The sequence below is a fragment of the Dromiciops gliroides genome, chromosome 3 (genome assembly GCF_019393635.1).
Source record: "Dromiciops gliroides isolate mDroGli1 chromosome 3, mDroGli1.pri, whole genome shotgun sequence".
NCBI lineage: Eukaryota > Metazoa > Chordata > Mammalia > Microbiotheria > Microbiotheriidae > Dromiciops > Dromiciops gliroides.
This window is the reverse complement of record NC_057863.1, coordinates 381077992-381090598: the sequence shown is the minus strand read 5'-3', so window position 1 is coordinate 381090598 and position 12607 is coordinate 381077992. Positions and strand designations below refer to the sequence as shown.

The 12607-nt window shown below is 35.1% G+C and overlaps 1 protein-coding gene across 3 annotated transcripts in view; it reads left to right on the top strand.

The window, feature by feature from the left end:
• The window catches only part of SLC35F5 (solute carrier family 35 member F5), a 39835-nt gene that overhangs the window by 17638 nt on the left and 9590 nt on the right, over positions 1-12607 (top strand). For 2 of the 3 annotated variants that reach the window (XM_043994312.1, XM_043994314.1), the window contains 4 exons: positions 2152-2233; positions 7871-7958; positions 10469-10532; positions 12073-12180. In XM_043994312.1, coding sequence (XP_043850247.1) covers positions 2152-2233; positions 7871-7958; positions 10469-10532; positions 12073-12156 — 318 coding nt within the window. In that variant the 3' untranslated portion in view covers positions 12157-12180. Of the gene's footprint in view, positions 1-2151; positions 2234-7870; positions 7959-10468; positions 10536-12072; positions 12181-12607 lie in introns of all 3 variants that reach the window. The other variant, XM_043994313.1, reaches the window with a different exon arrangement.

The following is a 12607-nucleotide window of genomic DNA, read 5'->3' as shown; positions in this document are numbered from 1 at the left end:
GAAAAATATTAAAGGCTTATCAAGTGAATGATGAGGAGAGGATGCTAACTTAGACCTGGATGAGTGTCAACAGAATAGTGGACCTTACAGCTTTGAATCATTGCCAATGTAATTTAATCCTAGAATGTGTTACATGGAGATAATTTGTAACTGTAGTAAATGACTTTGATCTTTTCACCAAAAGCTCTGGTCTCCGTTTCACTACAGTTCTAATAGAGGAGAATTTCCCTCAAATATTTCTGCTTCAGACCTAGGTTATTTTAAATTATGCTTATTTATATATATATATATATATATATATATATATATATATATATATATATATGGAAAACAACAAACAAAACAGGGAAAAGAGAACCAAATAGAAATCTGAATTTCTTAAGAGTATTTCATGTGACATTAAGAAGATACTTCACCTTTTCAGGAGAAACTAATTCTTATAAAGTGTAGTTTAGCAGACATTTATTAGGCACTTACTATGTGCAAGACAATAAGATAGTAACACGGAGGAGACAAAGATGAATAAGACACAGCCTCTTTCTCCTTGAATTTATGGTCTGGTTGGGGAGATAAGACATGTTCACAAATAAATATAATACAAAGTAGAGTGTGATAAATGTGTATGAGAGGCATGAGTTAATTATTTCCATGACAGTATGATTTATATTGGATACTTACTATCTCACTACCTCATTTTCTTATTTTGATGGATGAAAAAGACTAGAAAGGAGGAGAACTTTAGATGGAGTCAGGATAACTGTCATTGCCTTATTCCAGCCTTAGCATTGGCTTGAGACTGAAGGGAGATCATAAGCCCCTAGTCATAGGTAGGCTTCCAGGAGTGGTCCAGGGTCAGTTCTTTGAAGGTCAAGTTGCTAAGATTTATTTTGCTGGTTTAATTCCAGTATCTGAAAAGACATCTGAAAAGACAAAGTACTTCTTTAAAGAGATGCAAGTGATTCTTTGATGAGAATATATTGATCTCTCCTAGTCAATTTTTTCCTGATGAAAAACTTGTAAGTAGTAGTAGAATCAGGCTTACATTTTGTTGACTTAAATTATTTAGTATTCTGTTATAGTTTTTTTAAATAAGTGTCAGAAAAATAGGTCAGTTTTTCTATCTAAGGTAAAATAAGAACAAGTCTAGAAATATATTAATTGAATAGAAGAAAAGAAATAGGGAAAGAGTGGATTCTTCTACATACTAAGAGGAAATACAAAGTTACACAATTACTTGGCCAAATCCAAGGAATCTTAAGGGTATTTTAAACAATGTGTCAAAATTATATAGCCTTTCACATTGCTTTCATTCTGTGGACATAATCTTACCTAAAACCATTGTGAAATTTGTATAATTTTAAAGAATTAAAATGTTCTCTTACTAATGAAAATACTCTGAATATAGAAATATTTGAAGTCAACTGCTATTCTTTTTTTGTAGAATGCCGTCAATACAGAATAAAACAAAGATTTAATATTGATTCAGGAAATGATTTGACCCTTATGAAAAAGAAATAGCTCAGGGGACAGCTAGGTGGCACAGTGGATAAAGCACCAACCCTGGATTCAGGAGGACCTGAGTTCAAATTTGGCCTTAGACATTTGACACTTACTAACTGTGTGACCCTGGGCAAGTCACATAACTTTCAATGCCCTGCAAAAACAAACAAACAAACAAACAAATAAATACATAAAAATAACTCATCTCAGCCAGCTGGCACATCTTGTTTGTTTGAGTCTGGGAAGTCACTTAACTTATCAGTGTTTTAGAACTATAAGTCACAGAGAAAATTCCAGCCTGCAATGGTAGAAAGTGAGTTTCCTCATCTGAGAGTTATTTCTGTTAATGAAATAACAGGTCCACTCCCTATTCTTATCTCTAAAAAGAAATAAGAGTTTTTTCCTACTTCTAGTCGATAAATTGGTTTAATTTTTCTTAAGGTTGTACATAGCTAGAATTAGTTACTTGGGTGATGTTGATGATGAAAGTCTTAGTCTAGACTAAGTTTTTTTAAGCTACTTGTTCATCATAGAACAGCTTCTAAAACAAATGATGCATAATTTTTAGGGGAGAACAAGAGAAAGAAATATAATTTGTAATTTTAATTATAAATGTGTTATTCACATGTAAAATCTTTTTCTGCTCTCTAGTGGTTTTTGGCAAATTTATCATATCAAGAAGCACTTTCAGACACACAAGTTGCTATAGTAAACATCTTGTCTTCAACTTCTGGTAAGATATTTATTATATAATGCAATTTGTAAATTGCCTAATTGCTAAGATTTATTTTGAAGTTTTTGTCATTCTACTTAAATAAATTAGGAGGAATTTTCACAGATACACCTAAAAAGTTGTGACATTTTTAATATCAAATTATAACATTATTTCATTTTTAAATGTAGTACTTAGACTGCCTGAGTTTTGATAAATTTGTGTGCCTTTATAGGTCTTTGCAGATGTATTACATTTCATAATAAAGCTATCTTGCCAAATGTTACATTTCTATGGTATGTGGAACTATGTAGTATGAGAAAATAGCATAGGAAAGTTTCATTAACAGTGTTGGTCAATAGGCGATTTATTTTTTGCTATAGGAACCAGATAAACAAATACAAAACACATCAACCAGAAAGGAATAAATAATGGCCTGTAGTAATTATTAAGTGACTCTCATATAAGCAATTATTAAGCTCCTGCTATGTTCCTGCAGTGTGCTACATCTGGGGATTAAAAAGACAAATATGTAACAGTTTGCAATTCATTTGGAAGGAAGGTTGTAGGGAAGAAGAACATAGAGAATAGATCAGTGTCAACATAGAGTAACTTCTAGAGGAAAGGGGATGTGGACTTTTCTTATTGGGAGAGAATCAGGATAGGCTTGCTGTAGAAGGTGAGACTTGGTTCTTAAAGGAAGCAAGAGATTTTTTTTCCTTTAGGTGTAGGCAAGGACGGAGTGGGAGCTTCTTTACAGACATGGAAGGACAGCCTGTGCAGAATTACTGAGGTGAGGGTTGGAAAGTCTTGAAGGGCAACAAGGTACATAATTTGGGGTTGGAACCTAGAGTGTATGAAGAAGAAATATGCAGTAAACCTGGAGAAGCAGGCAGGAGCCAGCTTATGAAAGACTTTAATTGTTAAGTGTGGTATGGTGTATTTGGTAGAGAGACATCCTTAGGAAGACCTGAGTTCATTTCCAACCTCTTGACAGGCTGTGTGATTCTGGACAAATCACTTAACATTTCAGTGCCCTGGGCAACTCTCCAGGATGATAAATTTCAGAAAAGGTGCTGATCTACATTGGTAGAGGGAATTTCATCATCTAGGAGTTCCCTATGCTAATAAATTCTCAGGTCTACTCATTGGCCTCCATGTCGTATTCTTTTTTTTTTTTTTTTGGTGGGGCAATGAGGGTTAAGTGACTTGCCCAGGGTCACACAGCTAATAAGTGTCAAGTGTCTGAGGCTGGATTTGAACTCAGGTCCTCCTGAATCCAGGGCTGGTACTCTATCCACTGTGCCACCTAGCTGCCCCCTCCATGTCCTATTCTTAAAAATTACATGGAGACATTTGTGTTTTAATCCAGTTGCAAGAGGGAATTTTGAGAGCTTTTTGAATAGGGAAAGAAAGTGGTTAGACCTTTTTTTTTGGTGGCATAAAGGGGTACAAATAATGTTAATTATTAATCAAAAAAGTTATTGCTATCTTAATGTATAATACTTGTGCAAACAATCAGGGAGCTTAACACATTTGAAAACAACAACAAAAAAGGAAAGTGAAATGAAAAAAATCAAGCTTTTTTCTTTATGTTTATGTTTGAAAATGGTATGTGCACACATAAAGGGTATTCCTGTTCTAAATATATGAAAGTTAAGTATACAGGCACTATCCTATAGCATATTATATCTTTTATATTTATACATTGGACTGATAGAAGAAGAGAATACAAGATTCTGCTGTATTTGTTAATTTTTTAAAAAGTATTCGAGGGGCAGCTAAAGAGGGACTTCAGAGGTGAGTTAAACCAACCTTTAAATAAATAGTAACCTCATTTTAAAAATCCCCAATTAGTGGTCATCCAAATTCTACATTAAGATCTCCAATGAGGGGCAGCTAGGTGGCGCAGTGGATAGAACACCGGCCCTGGAGTCAGGAGGACCTGAGTTCAAATCCCACCTCAGACACTTAACACTTACTAACTGTGTGACCCCAGGCAAGTCACTTAACCCCAGTTGCCTCACCAAAACAAAAAACTACAACAACCACCACCACAAAAAACCAACATTTGATCCAGGAACAATTTCCAATTTTTTTCTCAAAAGTTGTCTTCCAGCTATCATGTTAAAATAATAAAGTGTAAATAAAATAATAAATTATACTATGAGCATTACATATACACTGAGCATTGTTGTTTGCCAGTGTCATAGAAGATGTCCTTTGGCGAACAAAAATCAAATATTATTTAGATGATGATCTTCAGAATTCTCCTCTTCATAGACAGCATTGTAATAATTGTATCAAGTCTTGCTACACTACAAATTCTTACTGAAACATACAATTATTTAACTGTGTTGTCTTTGAATATGCATTTTGATCTTCCTTGTCCTCATAGTAACTTTTTATTGTCATAGTTTTTTCTTTGTTTATTTTTCCAGCCTATTTTTTGATTTTTTAACTCTGTGCTAAAGTGGGACTCTGCTTCTGGGATAGAGGGAATACTTTCCCAAGCTTCAGGGTTTTTTGTGCAGCTATTTATCAGAAATAATTTTAGGGATCTGTAAATTTTTCAGTTCTTTCAAAGTGTTATAATCTAAGGAAAGATGTGTTTACTAGTTTTCTGGCCTATGCTTTGGTCTATGAGTGACCATAAGCACTTTTTTTTGCCCAGAACTGTGCTGGGGTCCCTGCTACTCAGCAGCTGCAAGCTCTGGTGGGCTAGTGCTCCTTTTCATCCTGGGGACTACCACCTGGACTATAACTAGGATCTGCGTATGGGCAGTGCAGAAGAATCTTGCTCCCAGGTACAGGCAAAAGGATTCTTGTTATTTCCTTCTGAGCAAACTGTCCCAAACCCCTTATCTGTGGGCTCATTGCACTCTGGAAAGCAGCCAGCTGCTGACTTCATTTGTTTCCAAGGCCTGCTCCTGGTTTGGTTGGCGCCTGGTCTGTGCTGTGCAGGCCTGCATTGGATTGCGCTCAACGTCATCCTGGTGTGACAGACCCTTCTCTTGCAGACCTTCTAAGGTAGTCTGGGGCTGGAACAACGTATCACCCCTCATCCATTTATGGGTTATGGCACTCCAGAATTAGTTGTTAGTTAAAGTTATTTGGAGGGGATATTTGGGAGAGGCCTAGGAGATTCCCCGTGCCTTTTCTCTGCCATCTTGGCTCCACCCCTCCAAAACACATTGTTGTTTCAAAGAGATTGGTTTGAACATCAACAATGGGTAGACAAAATTGATGAAAATTCATGATGATTCCCAGAGGGATGCTGTGCCTATTGAATTAGTCTATCTGTGTGTGTGTGTGTGTGTGTGTGTGTGTGTGTGTGTGTTGGACTGATATTCTAGGTAGACAGATGACCTGAGTCCCCAAGTGAGGAAATTGGTTGTATTTTTTTTTTGGAGGGCAGTGAGGGTTAAGTGACTTGCTCAGGGTCCACAAGCTAGTAAGTGTCAAGTGTCTGAGGCTGGATTTGAACTCAGGTCCTCTTGAATCCAGGGCTGGTGCTTTATATACTGTGCCACCTAGCTGCCCCCTTGGTTGTAGTATTCTTTTTTTTTTTTTTTAGTGAGGCAATTGGGGTTAAGTGACTTGCCCAGGGTCACACAGCTAGTAAGTGTCAAGTGTCTGAGGCTGGATTTGAACTCAGGTACTCCTGACTCCAGGGCCTGTGCTCTATCCACTGCGCCACCTAGCTGCCCCGGTTGTATTATTCTTAAGAAATTACATAGTGCTGTTAATCTTTGCTGGTTTTTTTGTTTGTTTGTTTTTTGAAAAACCCATTTCTTTATTATCAGTGTTCTCTCATGATGTCATTTAGATGTGAATCATGAAATACCATTCTCTCAGAAGAACCATAATTACAGGTGACCCAAAGAATGATGAAAAGATGTATGTTTTCTTGTCTTTAAAGTACTGTTAGATTGAAGAAGTTTTAGACAAGTTCTGTTTCTTCCTAGAGGGGCAGATTTAGGGAAAATGAGAACTGTTTCAAAGAAGTATCTTAAGATACACAGAATGATGTACTAATTAATAGAGCTTTCTGACGCTGCAGTGGGCTGCTTTGCAAGCCTCTGAGTTCCCATTTCATTGGAGGTCTTTTTTTTTTTTTAAGTGAGGCAATTGGGGTTAAGTGACTTGCCCAGGGCCACACAGCTAGTACATGTTAAGTGTCTGAGGCCGGATTTGAACTCAGGTCCTCCTGACTCCAGGGCCAGTGCTCTATCCACTTGCGCCAGCCTAGCTGCCCCTCATTGGAGATCTTAATGTAGATTGGATGACCACTAATTGGGGATTTTTAAAAATGAGGTTACTATTTATTAAAGGTTGGGTTTAACTCACCTCTGAAGTCCCTCTTTAGGGAAGAGGTTTGGGGGGGAGGGAGGACAATTTGGGAATTAGCCATAGAGAAGACAGATGAAGCAGAGTTAGAAGCTAAGGCTAATTATGAGGGTGTAGGGAGAAACGAAAGAGTGCAAAGGACGGAGCTAGAATTGAGTGGTGTGGCATGACTGGTGAACTACTAGTTTTGAGACTTACTGCAACATCTGTATCAGCCACACAATTTCTTGAGCTTGTGTCCTTATCTGTAAGATAGGGATGGTAATATCAATTGTGTTGCCTTCTTTCAGAATTTTTATGAGGAAATTTTTTTTGCATACTTTCAATGTTATGTGTTACAAATGCATTATGTAACTAGTTTTGAGGGGTGGTAACCAAATAAGATCCAAACAAGTTAATAGTAGAAATAGGTCTGGTAGGACAAGAGGTACAGATGAAATACCTTGAAAACTAGAGGAGGAATAAGCATCAGGAATGAAAAGGTTAGGGGCAGCTAGGTGGCACAGTGGATAAAACACTGGCCCTGGATTCAGGAGGACCTGAGTTCAAATCTGCCTCAGATACTTGATACTTACTAGCAGTGTGACCCTGGGCAAGTCACTTAAACCCCCATGACCCCCCCCCCCCCAAAAAAAAAAGCTAGTTAACAGTATCCAAACCAGCAAACATTAGTTTGCTGTCAGTTATACTCAAGGCACTTTTTTTAGGTGCTGGGGTTACAAACACAAAAAGAAAAAAATGTGGAGATGTCAAGGATGAGGACTTAAAAAGACCATTGGATTTAATGATATATAAATAGGCTCCTCTGTTGAATTTTTATAATACAGCTATTAATAATACAGTTGTCTTATCTCCTCATATTTTCATTCTAGAGGGGTATTTTTCCAGTCCTTATGACTAAATATAATCACCTATTTCTGAATTATAATCTGGCCTGTGAAAACTTTTATTTTTAAAGTTGAGTCACCTCAAACTAAAAGATAAAAAATATTTTTAATGTTTTAAAAATAGCTTTGTCACACATGCATGATTATGAAGTCAGAATGGTGCTTTGAATTCAGTTGCATGAGTTTTTAAAATGTTTTGAACCCTTCTTGAATTATATTAAAAATTGTCATTTAGTTTCAAGGCATTTTTAATGACTAGTGGAAAATTATCCCTGCTAATTTTAGTATCATCATTAAGATAACTTAAATATGAAATATGAACTAGTTCTAAAGTTAAACATGTTATTTTCTTCATAAAAATATTTGGCAGTGTACAGCCATGACAGTATTTTAATTAATCTTTTATTTTAATCTTCCACAGGGCTTTTTACTTTAATCTTAGCTGCAGTGTTTCCAAGTAACAGTGGAGACAGATTTACTCTTTCTAAACTGTTAGCTGTCATTTTATGGTAAGACTATCAAATTATAAGTACTTTGCTCTGGTAAAAAAAACAAAAACAAATGTAGAGTTACTTTTTTTCTGGCCCTGGGATATAGGGGATGGATGGGCATATATAGCAAAAGATAGTTCAACATTGTACGAACAGGGATGGTATTCCACACAGGCCAAAGCAAAAGAAAAGTATCAGTAGAGATTTGAAAGTGATGTTGTACTTCTATGTCTGCCCTGGGTTCCTGGGTTTCCTCTAGACCTCTTAGGAAGAATCATTTGAGAAGGGAATAGACAATATATGGTTTAATTTACCAAAAGTTATTAAAGTTACCTCCACTGTGCAAAGGACTATAATAAAAGCTAAGAATACAGAGATGAAAGAGAACAGGCCCACACCTCAAGGAATTTATAATCTAATGGAAGGGTGCAGAGAGGAGCATCTGTCATAAATTATAAAGCAAAACCCATCACTACATTTTCAAATATCCATGTATTACCTTTTGTGTATTTGTGGCCATTCATTGCTTTTTTTAAAAAAAAATTGTGTTGATTAGTGTGGTTATAAAAATAATGTACATGGAGCTAAATTATTTTATAATCTTAAATTTGAGTTAATATACTAAAGTTTGGTACTAAAGAATATGTAAAAAAGTCACTATTAAAAGTCCCCCATGGAAAAACCAACTTTGAAATAATATAGTATTTGATCAATATTAATGACCAACTGTGATTCAGAGGATTTATGGTGATGAAGTCTGCTACCCATTTCTTAACAAAGAGGTGATGGACAGAAGGTGTAGAATAAGATAGACATTTTTTGGACATCACCAGAGTAAAGTTTTTTTGTTTTTTTGCTTGAAAATATGTATTAATTATAAGGGCTTTGTTTTTGTTTTTCCTAAGGGCAGAGGTTGGGAGAGTGAGAAAAGGATAGAATGAAGAGGGTCATTAAGGCTCCTTTTTTTTTTTTTATATGCAGAGAAGAAAAAGTAAGGAAAGCCAGAAAGAAGCACAGACAAGCATGCCAGCTTTGAAAGCTACAGGTTGAACTTATATGCTTTAAAAGAAAAACAAGTTATCTCTAATAGAGCTCTGAAGTTTCATGTATAATCCTCTTTTTCCTTGATATACATATGTATATATATGAAAATGCCCATTTTATTTGGTGTTAAGATCAGAATAAAAATGAATAGCAGAGTCCCTTAAGGGAAAGCATTGGCTTTTTCTATTTCTATCCTGATTTCTGATCCATGGATTATATAATTAGACTAATAACAACTCTTCAAGACCATATACTAAGTAGCATAGAGAAGTGACCACATCAAAGAAAGAATAAATTCTTAAAGTAAAAGTTAAGAATATTTTATTATTCCACTTAAATACATGCAACTTGAAAAAGGTTAATAGGATTTAGAATTGGAAGGGAACTTAGAGATCATCTAGTTCAACCCTTTTATTTTATAGATGAGGAAAACTGAGGACCAGAAATGTTGTGACTAGTCTAAAGTCACACAGCAAGCAAAGGTAGGATTTAAACCTAAGTAATCCTACAGTACTGTACTATAGAAAGTTGGAAATGGAAATGCCTACCGTTACCAAATCTTAAATTGATTAGGTCTTTGATTTAGCCTTCACTTTTCCCCATGAAAATGATAGATTTATAATTTTAACTTTTGCTATAGCAGAATGTCATTATTTTTGTTTTGCATATAAACATTGTATTAACAGTATTTAAGAAAGAAACAAACATCATTGCCTTCATAGATTTAAAATTTTTTTCTTTACCTTTTAAAAATCTCTGAAATTTAATTGTGGCTAACATTTTAATAATTCTCATACACTAGCCAATAAGCATTTACTAAGAATTTACTATAATGCCGAGCAATGTGCTAAGTGCTAGAGATACAAAGAAAATAAGTAGACCGCATGTACATAGGAAGTTGCACAGATAAGTATGGAGTGGATTGAAGCTATCTTATAAGGGAAGGCATTGGAAGTTGTGGGCCTCCTGTAGAAAGTGGCATTTGAGCTGAGCCAGGATTTCTAAGAGCTAGAGGTAAGGGAGCAGAGAAAACATTCCAGGGGTTGGGGACAACCATTGCAAAGCTGTGGAGGTGGGAGATAGAATATCTCTTATCTCTGACTTCCTCAAGATCAAGCTCAAATTTATAAACAGAACTATATCTAAGAAGTTTGACCTGAATTTTAAAATAACAAGTTTTATTGAAGTTTGTTTTTTAATAAGTCATATATATTTATATCTCACTCTATACTCACTCTACCCATTCTCCTGACATGAATTTAACAAATATATATTAGTCAGGTATAAAGGTTAATTTGATTATATAAGTGCTTTTTGACTCTTTAATTCTCCAATAAACAAATAACTTTTTTACCACTTTAACTAATATGAGGATTAAAGGTGGCTGTAGGTAAAAGATCTTTCACTTAAAATTTTTATTTTACAAGCAGCCTTCTTCAAAATAAGTTTTATCCTGATTACTAATGATCACTTTTTCCTATAGGCATTGGAGGTGTTGTGCTGGTAAACCTTTCAGGGTCTGAGGAATCTGCTGGAAAAGATACAATAGGTATGTACAAGTCTCTGTGTATGTATAGAAGGCCTAACAATGTATGTAGAGATAATCAACCTTTTTTCATGTATAGCTAAAATGATAAGTAGTTGTTTAAATTGTCATAGGACTAGGTTTGTGTTTTCATTCGTAGAAAAAAACTTCAGATAAACTTCCTCTAATAATTGCCTGGTAATTTGTAAATTTCTGTAATTTGTTTTCTTGAGTACTGAGAAATTATGTGCCTGCTCAGTTCTATTGCCAGTACATGTGAGGGGCTGGACTTGAACTTTTTCTACTCTCTTGAACTAATCTTCATATTTTATAGGAGTATTTATATGTTTTATGTGTGTATGTATCTCTAGATAGATATTTGAAGTCAGAAAACTTAAGTTCATATCCTAGCTATCCTTCTGACTTTCTGTGTTAATGTGGGCAAGTCACTTAACCTCTTTGGGCTTCAGTTTCCTCATATAGTCTTTTAGCCCTCAAATTACATTCTATGCAAAATAGTATATAATAGATATACCTGGAGTATGTCCCATTATTTGTCATTCAAATTCCAACTTTCACAGTGACCATATGCTTATTTCTAAATGTCTTTATTGGTTATGGGGAGTCCTTCCATGGAATGAATGTCAAGAGACCCTGAAAAAAACAAAAAAAAGAAAGTAATGCAATAAAATTTTTGATGTGCTAAGAATTATCACAAAAAATAGATAATATTTGTCTTGTTTGAGATTTAAATACTTCTGGTGATTTATAAAAAATTCATGTTCAAAAAACACTGAGAGTAGACAGTCCATTTACTAAGTATTTCTTATATGTCTCTTGTATACCTGATAGTGGATGGTTTAGGGTGTATAAAACTGATAGAATACATGTTTCCAGTCTTCAGGGAGCTTGAAATCTAGTTGGGCATATGCCATTTAAATGCATTATTCAACTAGAGAACAATATAAAAACAGTGAGTGCATAATTGCAGTAATTGCTCTTAATTATGTGCTAAAGACTACAGTAAGAATTAAGGGAATGGAGTGGTCAGTATTGATTGGAGTAGTCAGTGTTGATTGGAGTAGTCAGTGTTGATTGGAGTAGTCAGTGTTGATTGGAGTAGTTGGAGAAGTCTGTGTGGAGGAAGTAGGATTTGAGTTGGTCCTTTTTTTCTGGGTAATTTAATCGTTTTATTAGTAAGGTCAGCAGGTTATTAATAACAAGACCTCAAAATGGGAGTGGGTTCACAGGTTAAATATGCCTTTCAAAGAGGAGATGTTGCTGGGGATGGCTAATCAACTCTGATTGGCTAAATGAAATGAAGGTGGGGTTATCTTTGTGACTTAGGACACTCAAACTTTGGTCAAGACACCAATTTCCATTATCAACTGTCTTGTAACAGGGAGAATCAACATTTTACATGGACCTGAGTGGAACACCAATGCATAGGATTATACCCATTAGCCTAATTAGAATCTCTTTTTTCTGTCTGATTAGATGGAAATAGCAATGTGTTTTAACAGTACTTGAAAAAAATTGATATAAATTATTTTTATTTTTACCGGTTCCATTTGGTCTCTTATTGGCGCCATGCTCTATGCTGTCTATATTGTTATGATTAAGAGAAACAGTAGACAGGGAAGATAAGTTGGATATACCAATGTTTCTTTGGTAAGCCTATTAATTCAAAGGACTTTTTTTTCTCTAAATGACTAAATTACTTTGTGTTGTAATTGTTATTTTAATATTTTGATATTAAAATTTTAAAGTGTCTAATTAATAAGTTGTCCCTGCTATTGATTGTAGTTCTAGAAATGCTCACTGTAATAAATAAGACAGATTATAATAATCACTAGCATTTATATAGTGCTTTAAAAGTTTACAAAGGTGCTATTATTATCCCCATTTTACAGTTGAGGAAACCGAGGCAGAGGTTATATAACTTGCCCCAGGGTGTAAGCTGTCTAAGGTCACATTTGAATGCAGACCTTCCTGTACTCCCACGTCAGCTAGTTGATGGAGGTTATTGAACTGAGAGAAAGAGTTAGTTTAGATTTTTATCTATATTATTATTTGTGTAAATCATAGCCCATCCATG